The following is an 18,922-nucleotide window of genomic DNA, read 5'->3' as shown; positions in this document are numbered from 1 at the left end:
CTGGGGTGTATATTCTGTATCTCTTCTAATAAAGAGGAACTGCCTGGGTTTTAAAAGGGTTAAGTCTAAATCCTAGTGGGCTAAAGGACCCGATGTCACAAGCACATGGCATTGCACAACAATGGGAGGAGAAATGTAACCCTGCCACATTTCAGGCATGAGTCACTCTACTTGCCAAACAGTTACTAAAGGCAATAGATGGTGATGTGGCTAGCGATAGTGCTAGGCCAACAAACTTGTCCTCACATGTCTAGTCAGCAGCAGCCCATTAGGATCTAGCAACTATGGTTCTAAAATTAGCAGGGTGCTAGAATAAAAACAGTACTCAACACTACATATTTTCTTTCTTCATAGCTTCCTGACCCTTGGCCAATATACCTGTGTGACTGGTTCATACAGACCAAGAACACCTGCAATTTAGCTGGACCAATATGCCATGTGTAGCACCTATGCTTGTATAGAATTATCTATTTCCCAATAGATTATAAGATTGCGAGCTGGTGCCTCTAGTCTATAATTATACTTTATTACTGTTTGTTCCCTAGTGCCAAGCACTTCAGACTATAATGGTGCGATATAAGTATCGGTTATAACATAAATAAGCAGCAGGAGAACATACAAGTAGCATGGCAAATAAGCAGCCAACTTCTGCCTCACATCAGGCAGCAAATGACTATTAGAATAATGAACGCGATCATAAGTAGTGATCAGTATGAATGTCAGTTCTGTTTATTGTCACTGGCTATGCGGGATAGGAGACAGGGAACCAAATCCTCGTTAGAAGAGACCGCACAGTAAGCATGCCTGCTATACAGGTGCCAGCGCAGACAGGGCTCTGCACTGCAGCACATGTGTCCGCACAGCCGGGAGCCCACGCTACACCCCCAGATCAAAGTCATCCCTCTCCTCGTTGTACTCCAGGACGTGCTGCCTGATCTTGGAGGAGTCGACCCAGGTTACGAAGTCCTCCATGTTGCGGGTCACCAGAAAGGCCGGGTCAGAAACCACCTCGGGCCCCACGCGGATGTGGCCCTGCTCGATAAAGGTGATGGCGGTCTTCAGGTTTTGGGCCATTCGGAGCTTCACCACGATGCTGGGCAGCCGCCGGCGGCAGAAGGACGAGGCCGAGACAGTGTCGCAAAGCTGCAGGTTCTGTCGGGTGGGGAGCAGGCCCAGGGCGTAGAGTTTCTCTAGCAGGCGGGCGGTGCTCTGCGCACGGAACGGCTCCTTCTCGTCCAGCTCGGAGATCTTGTGCGCCAGCTCCCGCACCGCCCGGCTCAGCTTGTTGTAGACGGTGTAGTCCTCCCGCCGGGACAGCCGGAACTTTCGCAGCACCCTCACCTCCTGCACGTTGTTGTCCACCTCCCAGTTGATGAAGTCTGTTTTCTTCAGCAGCTTCTGCTCGTGGTACTTCAGCTTCCGCACCATGGCGCCGCCTGGAGACTCTCACAGCACACACAGTCAGTGTAGCAGCGGACCGACAGTCAGCAGCAGCAGCAGCAGCAGCATGTGCGGTGAGGCAGGCGCCGGGAGATGACGCTACTTCCGCTTCTCTTGAGCCCCAGCGCACTGCTGGGACCGGTTACATAAGGTTTACTGGAAGGCGTCAGCGGCCATATTTATAAAGACCAGTTTCTCTAAACTTTAATAGGGCTGTGTCTCTGGGAAAATGGCGCCTCTGTGCGGGACAGGGCAGTAACATTAATTAGGTGGGTATTACATCACACACTGAGTCAGGAGTACAGAGCAGCTGCCTGCGAGAGACCGACTTTCCTTTCCTGTGGCCACTTCCTAGCAGCAGCACAGCCGCCCAGCTTCCCGAACCAGCGCCGGGAGAGTGGGGATGGCGGGATATCACTACGGCCAGGTGAGGGTGCCTCAGGTGTGCGGGGCACTGACAGGAGCAGAAGCCTGTGTGTTCCGTGCTGTCAGAGTGGCTGCTGGGCGGGGGACGGGCGGAGCAGGGAGGGGGAGCGGCGCTTACTCTGGTCGGGGGGATCGCCAGCCTGCAATCCCTGAGTTATGCTGCTCCCATTATAAAGCTTTATACAAGGAGCATGTGTACTGTGTGTAAGGCCGGGGGGCAAGAATATTTGAACAATAGTAAACATGAATCCTATATTACTCTTCCGCACTTTGCCCCTTATTTACCCCCTTACATCATACTTGCCTACTTTTGAAAACTAGTTTCTGGGAGATTATAGTTGGTAATATAATTTTGCATAGAGCCCCATTGAGGGGGGGGGGGGGGGGGGGGTGTCAGGCTCCGCCCAAAGGGCGTGTTTAGTTCCATATATGGAGAGATTGTGAATGTGGCACCTAGAAGTGTGGGCGTGTAGTGCTATATCTGACAGGTATATTTTAAAATGTAGATGATCACCAAAGCAGTTAGGAAGAGATACTATACTTGGTAAAGTGCTGGGAAATAGTACTGATAATTCAATGTAAATGGATCTAGCTCTCATTCCTTTTTCCTCCCAAAATGTAACAGTGTAATGTGGGTTAGGTGAAATGAGGGAGATTGCTAGACTAATGAGGGAGATTGCTGCTGTTTCAGGGAGTCTCCTGCAGAATGCAGGAGGGTAGTCAAGTATGCCTTACATCCAAGTTGGATGCATTTGTAGTAACGGAAAACTGAGATTCTTTATTTTCGGTTTGGCACACTTTCTTTATCAGATTCACTGGAAGTGGATGTGAGTGACATAGTACTACTGCACTATATTTCCATAACCAAAATGGTTCTGTATCACTCCTGTGCTTGGGCCGAAAGCATCTGTCCCAAAATCTTTAACAATGCCAGGTTTCAGTACATACATGCTGGAGCGGTCACAGGTCAGCTCTCTCGTCCTTTTGGAGGAGCAGGGGTTCAGGAACAAACATGCAGGTACTATAGTTCGATTCCCAAAACTTATAGATCAGTGGTTCTTAGCGGTCTTTAGGACCCCACACAGGTCACATTTTCCTGGTCACTTGGCAGGTGTAACAAATTTTAAATATCTACAGGTGGAGCTAATTATTTCACTTGATTATGTGAGGAGACCTGAAAAGCATGCACTGTGTGGGGTCCTGAGGACCGACTTTGAGAACCCGTGTTATAGATGATGCTTGTTCCAATACAATACTAGTGCATAGGGATGGTAGGCCACTTTTGGTATGAAAGGTAAGCTTTAGACATCCTTCCTTTCTTCTTTGTTATCTTTTTAATGACTGCTTTTAATACGTCATACCTATAAATTAGTTGAAGACGTAAGCTTTTTAGCGATCGTAATGAATGAAGAATGGGCGCGTATGAGAGCTCCCAGCAGATCCCGTTGAAGGATAAGTGGGCAATTCACATGCTAGGCAAATGCATGCATGAATCCACAGGAGAGAGAGGGCCCTGCCCCTGAAAGGAAACAGTTGTGGTTCAGAGGGGACACAGGGACAGGTGTGAGGGTACATCATTGTGGGAGTAGGGTACAGTAATATTATGGGTTTTCAAGGAATGTCTAAATACATGATGGGGAACAGTCGGATCAGGCCTGGTAGGGGATTCCAAGGGTAGTGACACAGAAGTGTTGTAGATGGATTCAGAGAAGGAAGCAAGGCAAAGCTCAGAGTGTATAAGATAGTGTATTTCCAGGTTTCAGATTTATGGAGGGATGGTTTTATTGAGGACTTTAAAGGTGATTTGATTTTCGAAAGGTATAGGTAGCCTAATCGGGTCTTTGCGGAGTGTCGCAGTGAGAGAGGTATTTAATACTTGGGTGGAATGAAATAGGGACCGTTCTATGAGGTGAATGCCATATACGAGGAGGGTGAAGCAATAAATGAGTAATTCTTTTTACACAGAATCTATCTTTTCCTATGGAAGGAAATTATCAAAACATGACTTGGAGGTACTATCCCAGTATTATGTAACTGTATTGTTAATGTGAAGATTCTGGAAAATGAGCTTTGCATTGCAATGGACAAATAGATTTGAAAACAAATATGTAAGAGAAATTCCCTCATTCTCGTCTCATATCTGTTTTCAATTATTTTATCATATCTGAGTAGTTTGAAATGTGGTTACAAGTCTCTAGATCAGGGGTGTCAAACTCAAATTCATCGGGGGCCGCATCAGCAGTTTGGTCACCCTCAAAGGGCCGGTTGTATCTGTAGGTCCCCCTGTATAATTATAATGCCATGACACCACAGGCTGCTCCCCCTGTATAATATAAAATGAATGCCATGACACCACAGGCTGCTCCCCCTGTATAATAATAATGCCATGACACCACAGACTGCTCCCCCTGTATAATATAATAAAAGTAATGCCATGACACATAAATGATTATACAGGAGGAGCAGCCTGTGGTGTCATGGCATTATTATTATTATACACGGGGACACCTCAGGAAACAGCAGATATATATATTTTTTTATTGTGAGTGTGATCCTCATCCTCACTTACTGTTTCTCCGTCTGTCGTGCAGCTGCTGCGGCTTCCAGCTTTTCTTCACCGCATGCTGCGGCCACACTGTCCCCGACTCCCGGTCCAGCTTCCCTGCCTGCTCCTACTTCTCTACAGACGCATGGGCGGGCGGCGTCATCGTCATGACGTCCCCACCCAGTGTCTGTCACTGCCGGGCATCAGAGGGAACAGGTGGCCGGGCCCTCCTCCACGTAGCCGTGGAGGCCGGCGGCCATGTTTCTGTAGCCGCATACATATGTGCCTACAGGAACATAGCCGCCGGCAGTGGAGGAACAGGTAAGGCGGCCGTGGACGTGGACGCGGCCCGCAGCACTCCTGTTTTAGACACACTGCCCCTGCGTGCTATCTCCTCGCGCGGGCCACAAGACGAGGTCTGGCGGGCCGGATTTGGCCCGCGGGCCTTGTGTTTGACACCCGTGCTCTAGATCATGCATGTCCAAACTATGGCCCTCCAGCTTTTGTGAAACTAAAAGTCCCATCATGCCTTGCCACAGTTTTGCTATTAGGGAATGCTAAAAGTATGGCAAGGCATGCTGGGATGTGTACTTTCATAACAGCTGGAGGGCCACAGTTTGGACATGCCTGCTCTAGATCATGCATGTCCAAACTATGGCCCGTCCAGCTGTTGTGAAACTACAAGTCCAATCATGCCTTGCCACAGTTTTGCTATTAGGGAATGCTAAAAGTATGGCAAGGCATACTGGGATGTGTACTTTCATAACAGCTGGAGGGCCATAGTTTGGACATGCCTGCTCTAGATGTTTAAAGTTTATGAGTGATATTCAGTCACCCATTATCGGTGACCATGGGTAATTGGCCCCCTACAGGAGCTATCGTATTAGCCCTGCGCCGGCTTATCAGAGATTTTGTTTCACCTGCCTCTGGCAAGCACATAAAAATTCCTGAAAGCAGGCCGTTTATATCGCAAAAGGGTCTTTAGCAGCCCAAAACACAGGTTTCACTGAATGTATGTGTTTTCGCGTGAATGTGTCTCAGAAAAAAAACCAGAAGTTTTGCTGCCCATGAATACCCCTAAGTCTGTAAAATATTTTGAATAAATATCTGACACACCAAACTCAATATAAAGCAAAGACCAAGTGGCACTCAACTATAAAGGAACCACAAATTAATAAATTAAATATAACACATTTATGTTTGCAATAAAATCCCAAACCTCCTGGGGTAATAAAACAGTGGTTAATACATGTATTCAGTTAACATCACGGTGGATAAGTATATGCATACCAATTCTTGCTTTTCAATCTTCGGTAACCAAACTCAATGCGTAAAAAAAGGATGCTAGAAAAGGTTAGGGTACTTGTGAGTTATCTGGGCGTCCGATTTGGGTACTTACGATTTGCATGCGATATCGCATGCGATATCGCATGCGATTTACGATTTGCATGCGATTTAGCATGCGATTTGCATAAGATTTGCTATTCATTTCATTACCCCACTATCCCCAAAGTGTGTCTATCAACGTGAACCCGAAGTGTGGCGAGCGCAGCGAGCCCGCGAGGGGCGGCGGTACGCGTCCTCCGACCTTTTCATGCCCTACTATCCACTAGGGCGTGGAGTGAGAATAGAATAGTGTGGCGAGCGCAGCGAGGGGACGCGGACACCTGTGAAGCCCGCAAGGGCACGCGGATACCTGTGAAGGTGTCCGCGTCCCCTCGCGGGGCTCGCTGCGCTCGCCACGCTTCGGGCTCGGTGGCTCGCTGCGCTCGCCACACTATTCTATTCTCACTCCACGCCCTAGTGGATAGTAGGGCATGAAAAGGTCGGAGGACGCGTACCGCCGCCCCTCGCGGGCTCGCTGCGCTCGCCACGCTTCGGGTTCACGTTGATAGACACACTTTGGGGATAGTGGGGTAATGAAATGAATAGCAAATCTTATGCAAATCGCATGCTAAATCGCATGCAAATCGCAAATCGCATGCGATATCGCATGCGATCTAGTACCAAAATCGGACGCCCAGATAACTCACAAGTACCAAGGTTAGTTAAATTAATGAACGTACTATTGAAATATCATTTCTGCAGACCTAAGAATATTGTTTTATGCTGATCTTTGAAATTAATTTACAAAACCCTTACCTCTTGTTCTCCTAACGTGAAATTGGTTTGGTGATGTCTTGTTTTTGCAGGGATATTCTGGCTCTGCAGGCCAGACACCTGGTGCTCCCCAAGGAGGCTATTATGCTGGACAGCAGTATGGAGGAGGGAGTCATCCAGGTCAGCCTGCCTATGGTGGACCTGCACCGGGAGCACCATATGGATCACCATCTTCAGGTGGTGGCTATGGACAGCCAGTACCAGGTGGTACTGCACCAGGTGGTCCAGGTGGGAGTTATGGAGGCCATGCTCCGGGTGGCCCTTATCAGACACCAGGATCCAACCCTTATTGGGGTCAACAAAGCCAATATGGACAAAGAGTTCCTGGTAAGTTGTGTGCAACTGGTTCCGTCAGATAGTGCTTATCAAAGTGTTTAACAGTGCACCAGGAGTGATATGTTGTGTCTCCCATTTATTTATATTTTTTATCATGGTATGTTTTATTTCCAACAGGCAATTTACCCCCTGGAGTAGACCCAGAAGCTTTTTCTTGGTTCCAGACAGTGGACACCGACAGAAGTGGTTACATTACCTTAAAAGAACTGAAGCAAGCACTGGTCAATTCCAACTGGTCAACATTTAATGATGAAACATGTATAATGATGATGAGTAAGTCAGTGGGGCTACCTAAGATGTTGGGCTTTATTTATGAAGCGGTGGATTGAAGGTTAACATTTAAAACCTCACTCGCTGTCATTGTACAACATGGCATACTATACACTAACTGTTAGTACGGTCTTTTCACCACCATCCCAGAAGGTTGCCCATTGTGTTTATTCAAATTAAATGTAAATGTTTTTCCACCACATCTTCTGCCAATTTCTTTTGACCTTTCCAAATTGCCAATGTTCCACTTCTGAAAAGGGGATGGTATCGGGTTGCCAGTGGTTAGTAGACTGACAGCGGCATCCCGATGGTCAGGATCCAGGCACCTTTTAGGTAAGTATGCTAATCCATGTCCCTTGGAGCCCAACCATCCCCGCCCGCAGCCTAACCTTAACCTTCCCTCGCATACATGTTTGGGATACTGACATGAGGAGCAATGTCGGGGTGCTGGTATGATAACTGAATTGCTCGATTATTTTATGTATAATATGTTTTGTGTAAGACATGGTTAGAAATATCCCAGGGGCCAAGTTGCCATGGCAACCAGATTTTGGGTCACGGGTAAAAATGATTGGTTGGCATGATTCTATACATACGTGTGTACTGTGAACTATTCATTGCTAATCATCTTAAATCTTATTATTTTGTTCCAGCACTCAATATCCTATTCATTATACATTTTATCTATAATAATGCTAAATAGCAAACATCAGCAGGGCAAATAAAGGCAATGATATTCTATTTATATAATAATTATATGCAATTCGGCGGCACTCAGAAAAAAAACACAGGGAACGCCAATAGACGCCAACGTTTCAATGTTTATCATGTTTTCGTCAGGGCAGAAAATGTGATAAACATTGAAACGTTGGCGTTCCCTGTGTTTTTTTTGTTTTGTTTTGTTTTTGGACTGAGTGCTGCCGAATCGCTTCTATATTTGGCATACCGCATCTGCTGGGTTGGGGGGAGTGACAATATGTCACACGAGCGCTGATATTTCCTATTAAAAATGGGGGGATACTTTTATTACCCGGGTCCAAGTTGCCCCTAGTCAGAGGTTTTTGTGACTCTAGAGAAACTTTTTTGGAGTAGGAATTGGTGAAAAATCACCAACTGTCTTGTAGGTCTTATTTGAGTGTCATGAAATGCGCATTTTTATTGTATAATATATGACCTTTTTATTAAAAGAAGGATTTTTTACTTTTTCAATATTGCCTCATTGTTAATTCATTGTTGAGTGGAGCAGCGCCACCTAGTGGTGATAGTTTATATCCCCACACATTTCCTCAGTGCAGGATGATTTGCGGTTAGCAGCGGTATTTGGTAACCTTCCTTGAGGCTTACATACGCGTTTCTCCGCCTCTGGTGCGTTGGCGGCTTCCTCAGAGGAAGCCGCAGACGCACCTATATAAACTGTATTAACAGTCTAAAATGTGAATGTAGTTGGCATCACAGAGAGAGGTGCTGGGGTATAAGATGGAGGGAGGTGGAACAGTCTTTTATATCCTGCTGTTATTTTTAACGCTTGCATTTGTTAGTGTTTTTAGTTTATGTATAAACCAATCTTCGGGGTCAATCCTATTAGTGGGTGCAAATTCTTGCAACAACGGCCACACTTTGCGATGGCCCAAATTCACACTAAAGTGCTTGCCACCCCATAGAGGTCCCATCAATTTTGTGGGAATGCAGTCTGATATCAGCCCACGAAGGGTGCGAGATTGGGTGTTGACCACACGATCTATCCCATTCCTTACAATCATTCCCAAAACGTCTATTTCAATATGTACAATATATTGTGTATCCTGTTGTGATTCATAGCAATTTATTTTTGCGTGTGTATGATTATACTGAGCAGTTACGTTGCTTTTTTGCAGATATGTTTGACAAAAGTCAATCTGGCCGGATTGATCTTCCTGGATTTTCTGGTCTGTGGACATACATTCAGCAATGGAGGAACCTATTCCAGCAATATGACCGAGATAGGTCTGGAAGTATTAGCCATGCAGAATTGTACCAAGGTAAACCATACATTCCAGAGGAAGTTCTCCCTGTACCAATAGGATATTTTGATAGGAACAATAGCCTTTTTTCTTAATGTATGTATTTCATTCTCCTGCCTTAACATATGAATCTGAGAATTACCCATGTTAAATGTTTGATTTTTAATGATGCCCCCTTTCAGACCGCACTTAAAAACGGTAATCTGTGCGGTCTGAAAGGTGCAGAACCATTTTACCGGTTTACAAAAGCCGAATGAGCTGGGTCCTAAATTCAGCGCAGGGTTGGCGTTGATAGTGGGGGTGCTTTTAACATTGTAAGCACCCATTACAGTACTTATACAATTAATAACCTTATTGGGGGGGGGGGGGGGGGGGGGGGGCATTTAACATTGAAAGCACCCATTAGGGTGCTTATACAATTTAAAATTGTATACCATTGCATTGTATGCCATATACAATGGTATACAATTTGAAATTGTATAACATTGGGTGCCATCACGTCGCATTGCATACCATTGTAAGGCTTATGGTATACGATGCGATGGGCGCCGTGCTAGGAAACAAGTACCCATTAGATTTATGCCTTACAACACAAAATGTTACAAGTTCATGATATTTTATCTACTTGTGGGGCAGATGTATTAAGCCTAGTGAAGTGAAATCTAAGGTGATAATGCACTAGCCAATCAACTTTTAACCTTATTTTTTTTTTCAAACCGCTGACTTGCTCACCTTTCACTTTATCACTTCACCAGGCTTAATACATCTACTCCTGTGTGCTTCACGTCTTGCCGTTGCAGTGACCAAACTATGCCTTGTTCCCAGTGTCCCTTCATCTTTTTCTGCACCATTTTCCAAACAAAAAGAACTGCTAAGCAAATTACATGAATTGAAAATAATGTTTTCTAGAAACGATAAATAGTATTTTCACTGAAGGCCCCCATACACTATGTAATTTGCGCCCTGCGGATCGTGCCGAGAAATCGTGTGAAATCGGCCCAAATTGCATGTGTATCATATGCGATCCAATGCACGGTCCCATGTGCATCGGAGTTGGAGGTCGGGTGCGCTGCACGTCCAACCTCTGAGTCGGACCCATTCTCAGCAGCGGGATTGCATACAATGCATTGAATGCAGAAGAATGCATGTGATTTATCCTCCCAGCCAGGAAGTACCAGACGGCTCAAAGGGGATCGTATGCAACGTCTCCCCTTGGAGAAGTCACATAGTGTATGGGGGCCTTAAGTCTTCCTGTTAACTCTACCTGATATTTTTTATTATTGTTTTTATTTGTGTACACATTTCCTGCTTTGATGAATGCATTGTTCATATCCGTGTGATCCTTGTTTGCAGCCTCTAACCATGCTTCTCTGGTCTCTGTTCAGCTCTCGCACAGATGGGATATAAACTCAGCCCACAGTTTGTGCAGCATATAATGTCCATGTATGCTCCACGGTCTAACAACCCAACGTTGCAGCTTGACCACTTTATACAGATTTGTACCAAACTGCAGAGTATGACTGAAGCATTTCGGGAGAAGGATACAGAGCGGTCAGGCAATGCCAAGCTCAGCTATGACGATTTCCTCACCATGGCGGTGGGACGTCTTCTTTAATGGCATCGGACTCTGCACACCTTTCACACGTCACGTTCCCGTTCTTGCCTCTTGTGTTGAAAAAGTGTTCAAGACGAAGGAGGTGCTGCTACAATTCTTATACCCACAAAGTTACATTCTTTGGCATAATCAGACTGATTACTACATCCAGACATAATAATTGTCAGCCTTCTTCCCCACTGTCTGTGCCCATACCATCCTATGTACTATGGTACTGTATAGCTAATCTTTTTTTTATTTGCCGTGTAGAACTTATTTTGAGTTATTTTACAAATATGTATTACTCAGTTGCCATGTAACCTTTACCCACTAGAGGGAGACATAGTTAGAATAATGTCATTGGAAAAAAAATGTACATTTTATTTTTTATGATTCATGAAAATGTATGCTTTGGTGTTTCCTTTATTTTGGGGGGAAGGGAGGGGTTTAACTTTTATTCTTTTCATTTGACATTGGTACAAATATACTCATAGATTATAGATACTTTTATTTGAACAGTACATCTTTAGAATTACAACCTATTTAGATAATAAATTCCAATATAACATTAAGTAAAAAATATTAAATTCAATAATCCCATTTAATCTAGCATGCAATACAGGTTATACCATTTAGCATGCATGCCAGTAACATTCACAGCATATATCTAAGCTCTTGTCATTTAAAATCTAGTTGGAAATCACAATGGAACGTTGTTCCCCATTCAGAACACCTATCTATAGTGGGAAAAAGAAAAATTCTCTAAAAACATGAATAATCAATTTCATCCTTCCCCGATATTCTATCATAATAGTTACCAGTCCTGCAGAAAGACGGAACAAAATAACAGTAATGTCAGCAGCAATGGCCATGCCCGTCTGAAGGAAGCAATAGGGAGGAGTAGTGTAAAGGTCCATACACACTGGGCCACTTTGCCCTCTGTGTATGGATAGCGATGATCAATGAAAACGCTGGGCTGAAAATCGCTCGGCGCATACACACTGACCGATTGTCCCCCTGCCCAGCCATTTTCGTTGCTGTAACCGGTTTTCCGTAGCAGGATACGATGGAAAGCCGTTCAGTCTGCTGGTAACACCAGCAGACAAACGGCGGCTGCCAGCAATGATGTGGGAGAATACATCAGCACTCATCACTGCCCCCATACACACAGGGCGGCTTTCAAGCTGAAAAAATTTGGCCGGTGTGTATGGGATTTTGGGCTTTTACTATATAGGATGATAGCAATACCAAATACTCTTACAACTATAACAGGGATTTGCACCCAGGAATAGAATTCGAAAGAATCCCATAGAAAAAGTATTCCTATACCAGGCTCTTACAGATTGATAGAGTATAAAGATAATTTAACCGTTTGAGAGCCAGCGTTGCTGTCAGAGAAGCGCTAAATATCCTAAAAAAAATGCCAGGGCTGTAATAAAGGAATATGAATCACTTTATTTATTGCCGGTAAATAATCTGAGGTCAATTGATTGAAGTTTACTAAAATATTGCGTCCACACACACACACACACACAAAACACATTAGCTGAACAGCACTCAAAGGGTTAAATAATTTGCAATAATACTCTAGTGACCCATATACACCATTAAAACATTTATTAAAATGTTATAATTTGACATTGCCTGTTGTAGGATTACTAATATATAATTTTCTTCTTGGAAATCAACTATTTGTTAGTGTTTAGTGGGTCGATTTTCCAGATTGCACCGGGCTAATGAACGCATCTTTGGGTTTTAACACTTAAATTCCTACATTAAATAAGATTTTCTGTATTCCAGCTTTCATTCCAGCTTTATGTTCACACACCTGACCAGTATGTGAGGTGGAGAGAGGGATATAATGTAGCCTTGTTATTTGTTTTATAATAGCTATACTCTTTGTACATTTCCTAGTAACATTTGCCATATTTTGAATCTGCAAAAGCTTTGTAAAAAAAAAAATGAAAAAAATAAATAAAAATCCATTACTTTATCAGGAACTGAATATTGCCAAGGAAATAAATATGTTGTTAAGGAAATGTGTCTTGGCGAAAGCTGGATTTTTTTTTCTCCACGAGAAATACTGTAAGCTACCCTATAGTATGTGTACCATGGGCCTGATTCGGAGATAGATGCAATGCATTATTTTGCATTTTCGCCACTGGGCATGTGCTGTGATGGTTTTGTGAGGATGGTCACAGTGAGGATTTATTCACAAAGTGGGTGACATGGTACAAATGTGAGCGGTATGGGAGGGGTGGAGATGTTGCAGCCGGTTCTGTGACCTGCCACAGTTTGTGTTCATGAACGCAGTTAAATGGCTCTGAAGTCTTTCTTGTGACAGCCATGTTGTACGACTATAGGGAACCATGTTTTGGGAGAACCTATTTTGTGTACTTTTTTAGTCTAGAACACCCTCCCTTTCATCACTTGAGGGACATTACTAATTTGATAAGCTTCAATGTTATGTGCAACCATAGGATTACTCAGAAAGTTGATCATCGAATTTTAGTTGCTTGTTCTTACTAAAACAGTGGTTCAGAGATGGCAACAGTGGGTGCCTCTGTGCAGTCCCAGGGGCTGCAACACTTGTATATGTTCACAAAACAGCTGCGTACGGGGTCAGAGCTGCAATGGCCACCAACCAAGCCCTAAGACACTATGGAAAATGTTACTTTAATTTTTTATATAGCACTTGCAAAGTCTACTGTTTAACAACTTGAAACAAAGGCTGGGCATTAATCAACAGACATGCTTAGAATCTAAAGGTAGTGTTCCCGCTAGACTGTTTTAGCGGGGCACTGCGCCCTGCCCGATTTTTAAAGGGCAAAATGCGCCCTGCCCCTCTGGCAGCGCCCTGCTAAAACAGCCTGCCTCCTACTCTTATGGTGATACCGGGGAAGCCCAGCGTCGCAGTATATAGCGTTGCCCGGCTCTTGTCCGGCAGTGGAGAGCCTTCAGGGAGGCCGGGCCCGCCCCTTTTCTTGATGGCGGCCAGGCCCGTCCCTTTTCGTCACGGCGTGGCTCTCTTGACGCTGCCCCCGTGCTGCAGTGCCCTGCCCGCCCCTGTTCCTAGAAGGAACACTAAAAGAGTATATATACTTTAAAATTTAATTTGCTGTATTCGGTAGGGAATTATTGGCATTATGCAAGTGGTACTTCCATTAGTATAACAGTTGCCCTGCTCTCCACTCTGTCAGGCCCAGCCTCCACGCTGCTGTGCTGACCCCTTTTTCATAGCACCGTTCCTACCCCCCTAACATGCTTACCTTGTTCCTCCCCTTACAGGTCTGTCCGGTCTCCTTAGCAGTGGGATTCATTGGGCCACAGTCCCAGGTTTCTACTTAGTTTGCATCTAGTATATAGGTTTAAATTATACATATATCATGTGTGCATATATTGTATTATACGTGAATGTGTGTGTGTGTGTGTATAATCTGACTTTTAAAAGAGGACTAAGACTATGTTGTGCAAAGACCTTCTGAATTGTCCAATTTTTAATTTCATGATTTTTTACAACTACAACTGCTCTTAAAAAAAATGTTTTTGTGTGTGTGTGTGTACATAATACAAAGGAGTGTGCTCATGAGTTTTTTCTTTCTCTTTTGGATCCCATCCCACTATCAGTCTAAAGGTGCGTACACACGGGGGGGAGATATATTGCTAGCAATATATTGCTTGCAATATATTACTGAGCAATATATTGCTCAGTGTCTCCTTTTCATCAGCGACCAGAGATGGTTGCTGATGAAAAGGAACCTCTGCTGGGGGAGCCACAGAGGTAATTAGCTGGTCTCAGGAGCAATGGGGCAGAAAACGGGAGCGCGCACCCGGCGATTTATCGCCGGGGCACACTTCCATCACTGGCAATATGGTCGCCTGCGACCATATTCCCAGCGATTATAGCCCCTATCGCCCCCGTGTGTACACATCATTAGTTTGTGACCCTTTCCCATACCCTATCCTTGTGTGTGTGTGTGTGTGTGTGTATGTATGTATACCAGTATCAGATAGCATCCATTTATTTACTCCATGTGTGAAATTACTCATATTATCCAATATATATATATATTTATACCTATTCATTTATTTTTATTTATATATTTTTAAATATCAAATTGATAGAATATAATCTATATATGGATACCTATATATTTCTATATTTTTTAAAACCCAGAGTGAGATTTATGTACGCCATAAATAAATAATTGATCTTTCATTAGTAAAAACAAATGTGCATATTTCTATTATTATAATGCTGCTTTCCCATTGCCTACACGGGTAAAGACCCGGTTTTTTTAAACGGGTCTTTAAACGTGTAAGAGCCATAAAGCCCCTTTTCCACTGCAGCTTTTAAACGGTAAATTACCGTTTAAAAGCCGTTTTTGTCCCATTCCCACTTACCCGTTTAAAGACCCGTTTAAAATTATAGTAAAGATGGAGGGGGGGGGGTTAATAAAAAACGACGTGGGGTCCCCCCCCACTGCCGTAACCAGCACCAGGCTGACAGAGCCGGGGCTGGTATTAAAAAATCAGGAAACCCGACAAATAGGGGTTCCCTGATTTTTTAAAACCGGCTCCAGGTCCGGGGCTGGTTCCCAAAATATGGGGGACAAAATGACTAGGGGTCCCCCGTATTTTAAGAACCAGCCCCAGGCCAAACCAGCCAGCAGGGTAATGCCACAGCCGGGGGACACTTATGATATAAGTTCCCGCGGCCAAAGCATTCAACCCTACTGACCAGTCAGCCTGGCCTGGGGGAGTGGGGACCCCCCCAATGAAGGGGTCCCCCCCCTCCAGGACTTACCTGACCAGGCTGAAGCCTGGTGCTGTCCCCGATGCCCCTGGGCGGTGGGCATCGGGCTGATGGAATGGTTTAAAAAATAGAATAAAAACTATTGTCTTTTACTGTGGAACTATGAGTCCCAGCAAGCCTCCCCCACAGGCTGGGACTTGGAGAACCACAAGTCCCAGCCTGCGGGGCATTAAAGGGCCCGCTGGCACTTGTAGTTCCACAGTAAAAGAAATAGTTAAATAAACACACACTGACACGTGAAAAATAAAAGTTTAATACATCCATTACACAAACACACTGATACTTAACTATCTTGAGCCCGTAGGTAGCCTTCAGTCGGTGTCGGCATCCTCCTCCGGTGTCGGTGTCCGGTTCCGACGCAATCCATAGGTGTAGCTGTGGAAGGAAACTATACTTACAAGTGTCCTCCGGCGAAGATCACATCCTCTTCTTTCCATGTAGCATCCCAGGGACTTGTCAAAATAACAAACCGGCTTAACGCGAAACCCACGGACTGTGAGCAGGAGCCGCACGGTGTTTGTTTACATCGTGCGGCTCCGCCCCCGAATGCCGCTATTGGCCGCCTTGCGGCCTAGCGGCCAATCAGGAGCCAAAATACGGGGGACAAAATGACTAGGGGTCCCCCGTATTTTGGGAACCAGTCCCGGACCTGGAGCCTGGGGCTGGTTTTAAAAAATCAGCGAAGCCCTATTTGTCGGGTTTCCTGATTTTTTAATACCAGCCCCGGCTCTTTCAGCCTGGTGCTGGTTACGGCAGTGGGGGGGGACCCCACGCCGTTTTTTTTTTAACGGGTAAAAGGGGTACCCCTTTCCACTGCCAAAAAAAAAGGCTTTTAAACGGGTAAAACTCTGGTTTTCACCCGTTTAAAAAAACCCGGTATTTTTAACCGGGTAAAGCAACCTGGAGCTTTCCCACTGCAGCTCTACCCGTTTAAAAAGGCGAAAAAAAATGGCAAATTACCGTTTAAGAGCTGCAGTGGGAAAGGGGCATTCGTTTCAAGTGGGTTCAAGCGCAAGGTGACACCATAAGGTGTAATTTCTAAACACTGTTTCTCACGGAGGTATCTTGTAGTGTACCTCCCACACTTTGCAGCAGGCCCGCTTAAAGTATACAGCGCAGTTTTCCAACACCCTTTTTCACACACTGACTCCTTCATACCCGCCACTACACTACTGACTCCTCCATACCCGCGACATTACTGACTCCTCCATACCCGCCACTGCACTACTGACCCCTCTATACCTGCCACATTACTGACTCCTCAATACCCGCCACTACACTACTGAACCCTCTATACCCGCGACATTACTGACTCCTCCATACCCGCCACTGCACTACTGACCCCTCTATACCTGACACATTACTGACCCCTCTATACCCGCCACTACACTACTGACCCCTCTATACCCGCAACATTACTAACTCCTCCATACCCGCCACTGCACTACTGACCCCTCTATACCTGCCACATTACTGACTCCTCAATACCCGCCACTACACTACTGAACCCTCTATACCCGCAACATTACCGACTCCTCCATACCCGCCACTGCACTACTGACCCCTCTATACCTGACACATTACTGACTCCTCAATACCCGCCACTACACTACTGACCCCTCTATGCCCTACACTACACTAGTTACTCCACTATACCCACCACATTACTGAATCCTTCATACCCGCCACTACACTACTGACCCCTCTATACATGCCACATTACTGACTCCTCCACACCCGCCACTACACTACTGACCCCTCTATGCCCTACACTACACTACTGACCCCTCTATACCCGCCACATTACTGACTCCTCCATACCTGAACCCCCTCTTTATCCTACACTACGGACTCCTCTAACGTAGATCAGGCCTTGCGGCTAGCTCTGACAGTAAAGTGACGCCGGCCTCCCGGGGATATTTCATCCAAGCTGGACGACAGCCTCATAATAACAAGCAGTGGGGGTAAGCCTGCTGCCTGCACCCACCACATTAATGACTTCTCCATACCCTCCACTACAGTACTGACCCCTCTATACCCACCACATTACTGCCTCCTCCAAACCTGCCACTACACTACTGACCCTTCTATACCTACCACATTACTGACTCCTCCATACCCGCCACTACATTACATTACTGACCCTCTATACCCACCACATTACTGACTCCTCCATACCCACCACTACACTACTGACACCTCTATACCCACCACATTACTGACTCCTCCATACCCACCACTACACTACTGACACCTCTATACCTACCACATTACTGACTCCTTCATAACCGCCACTATCCGTCGGTCATTAAAGGATTACCCAAGGGAGAATTTCTCCGAACTAAGAGAAATTGCTTCCAACCTGAGACATATGAGAGAAGAGCAAAGCAACTGGGCAACAGACTGAGGGACAGGGAATACAGCAACCGAGAGATAAAAAGGCTGCTAAAGAAACAGAGAATTACAACAGGGAACAACTACTTGTACCCAGAGACAAACAAAAAGGACAAACTAAAGATACTGTACACTTTATTGGCACTTTCTGCCGGGAATGGAGGGAGATACAAACCATCCTAAATAAACACGCCGATATCTTGAGAACCGACAAAGATGTAGCCAAAATATTAGAAGAGCGTATACAGATCAGTTGGCAACGAAGTAACAATCTTAATGACATTTTGGTACACAGCTATTTCGAGAAAATCCACACACCTAGGATCTGGAAGAAAGGATCCTATAAGTGTGGAACTTGTAAGGCATGCACAATCATGGTGACAACTACCTCTTATGTTGATAAGTTCAACAAACGATGGAACATTCAGGAGTACATTACCTGTAACACTGCAGGCATTGTATACCATCTACAATGTCTTTGCAGTTTTTGATATACTGTATAGGGGAAACTAAAAGGCCCTTGAAAAAAAGAATGTTAGAGCACATAACAATCAAAAATGCAGAAAAAGACTGACGAAATATGAAACCCCTAACACCCATTGCCAAACATTTCCTCAAAAACATCATGGAAATCCATCTGGACTCCAGGCATTTGGAATGTTAAAGGTGGAGATGGGTATAAGAAAGGTGAACTTAGACAAAGAGCTAATCAAGCAAGAAAGTGAACTCATCTTCCTTATAGATACCATAACTCCAAAAGGACTTAGCCCCTTATTCTAGTTCATTCTTTCTGACAAATTCCTTCTTAGACAGACAAAACCATGTGCACTGCAGGTGGGGCAGATGTAACATGTGCAGAGAGAATAAGATTTGGGTGAGTTATTTTGTTTCTGTGCAGGGTAAATACTGGCTGTATTATATTACACTGCAATGTAGATCTC

At 44.9% G+C, this 18,922-nt stretch overlaps 2 protein-coding genes across 2 annotated transcripts; one reads left to right on the top strand and one right to left on the bottom strand.

Moving 5' to 3' along the window:
* Positions 1 to 505: 505 nt before the first annotated feature.
* IMP3 (IMP U3 small nucleolar ribonucleoprotein 3) lies at positions 506 to 1,529 on the bottom strand. The gene has a single exon (XM_083173685.1). It carries the CDS (start codon positions 1,426 to 1,428, stop codon positions 877 to 879), a length of 552 nt encoding a protein of 183 aa, XP_083029811.1. The 5' UTR covers positions 1,429 to 1,529; the 3' UTR covers positions 506 to 876.
* A 68-nt stretch (positions 1,530 to 1,597) lies between these two features.
* PEF1 (penta-EF-hand domain containing 1) lies at positions 1,598 to 12,810 on the top strand. The gene is made up of 5 exons (XM_083173684.1): positions 1,598 to 1,867; positions 6,604 to 6,898; positions 7,025 to 7,180; positions 9,052 to 9,195; positions 10,563 to 12,810. Exons 1-5 carry the CDS (start codon positions 1,844 to 1,846, stop codon positions 10,790 to 10,792), a joined length of 849 nt encoding a protein of 282 aa, XP_083029810.1. The 5' UTR covers positions 1,598 to 1,843; the 3' UTR covers positions 10,793 to 12,810.
* Positions 12,811 to 18,922: the final 6,112 nt, after the last annotated feature.

This window comes from Crinia signifera, chromosome 2 (assembly GCF_055691185.1).
Source record: "Crinia signifera chromosome 2, ASM5569118v1, whole genome shotgun sequence".
In the NCBI taxonomy this organism is placed as follows: domain Eukaryota; kingdom Metazoa; phylum Chordata; class Amphibia; order Anura; family Myobatrachidae; genus Crinia; species Crinia signifera.
Note: the sequence above shows the minus strand (reverse complement) of the source record. Positions and strands in the feature narration are given on the sequence as shown.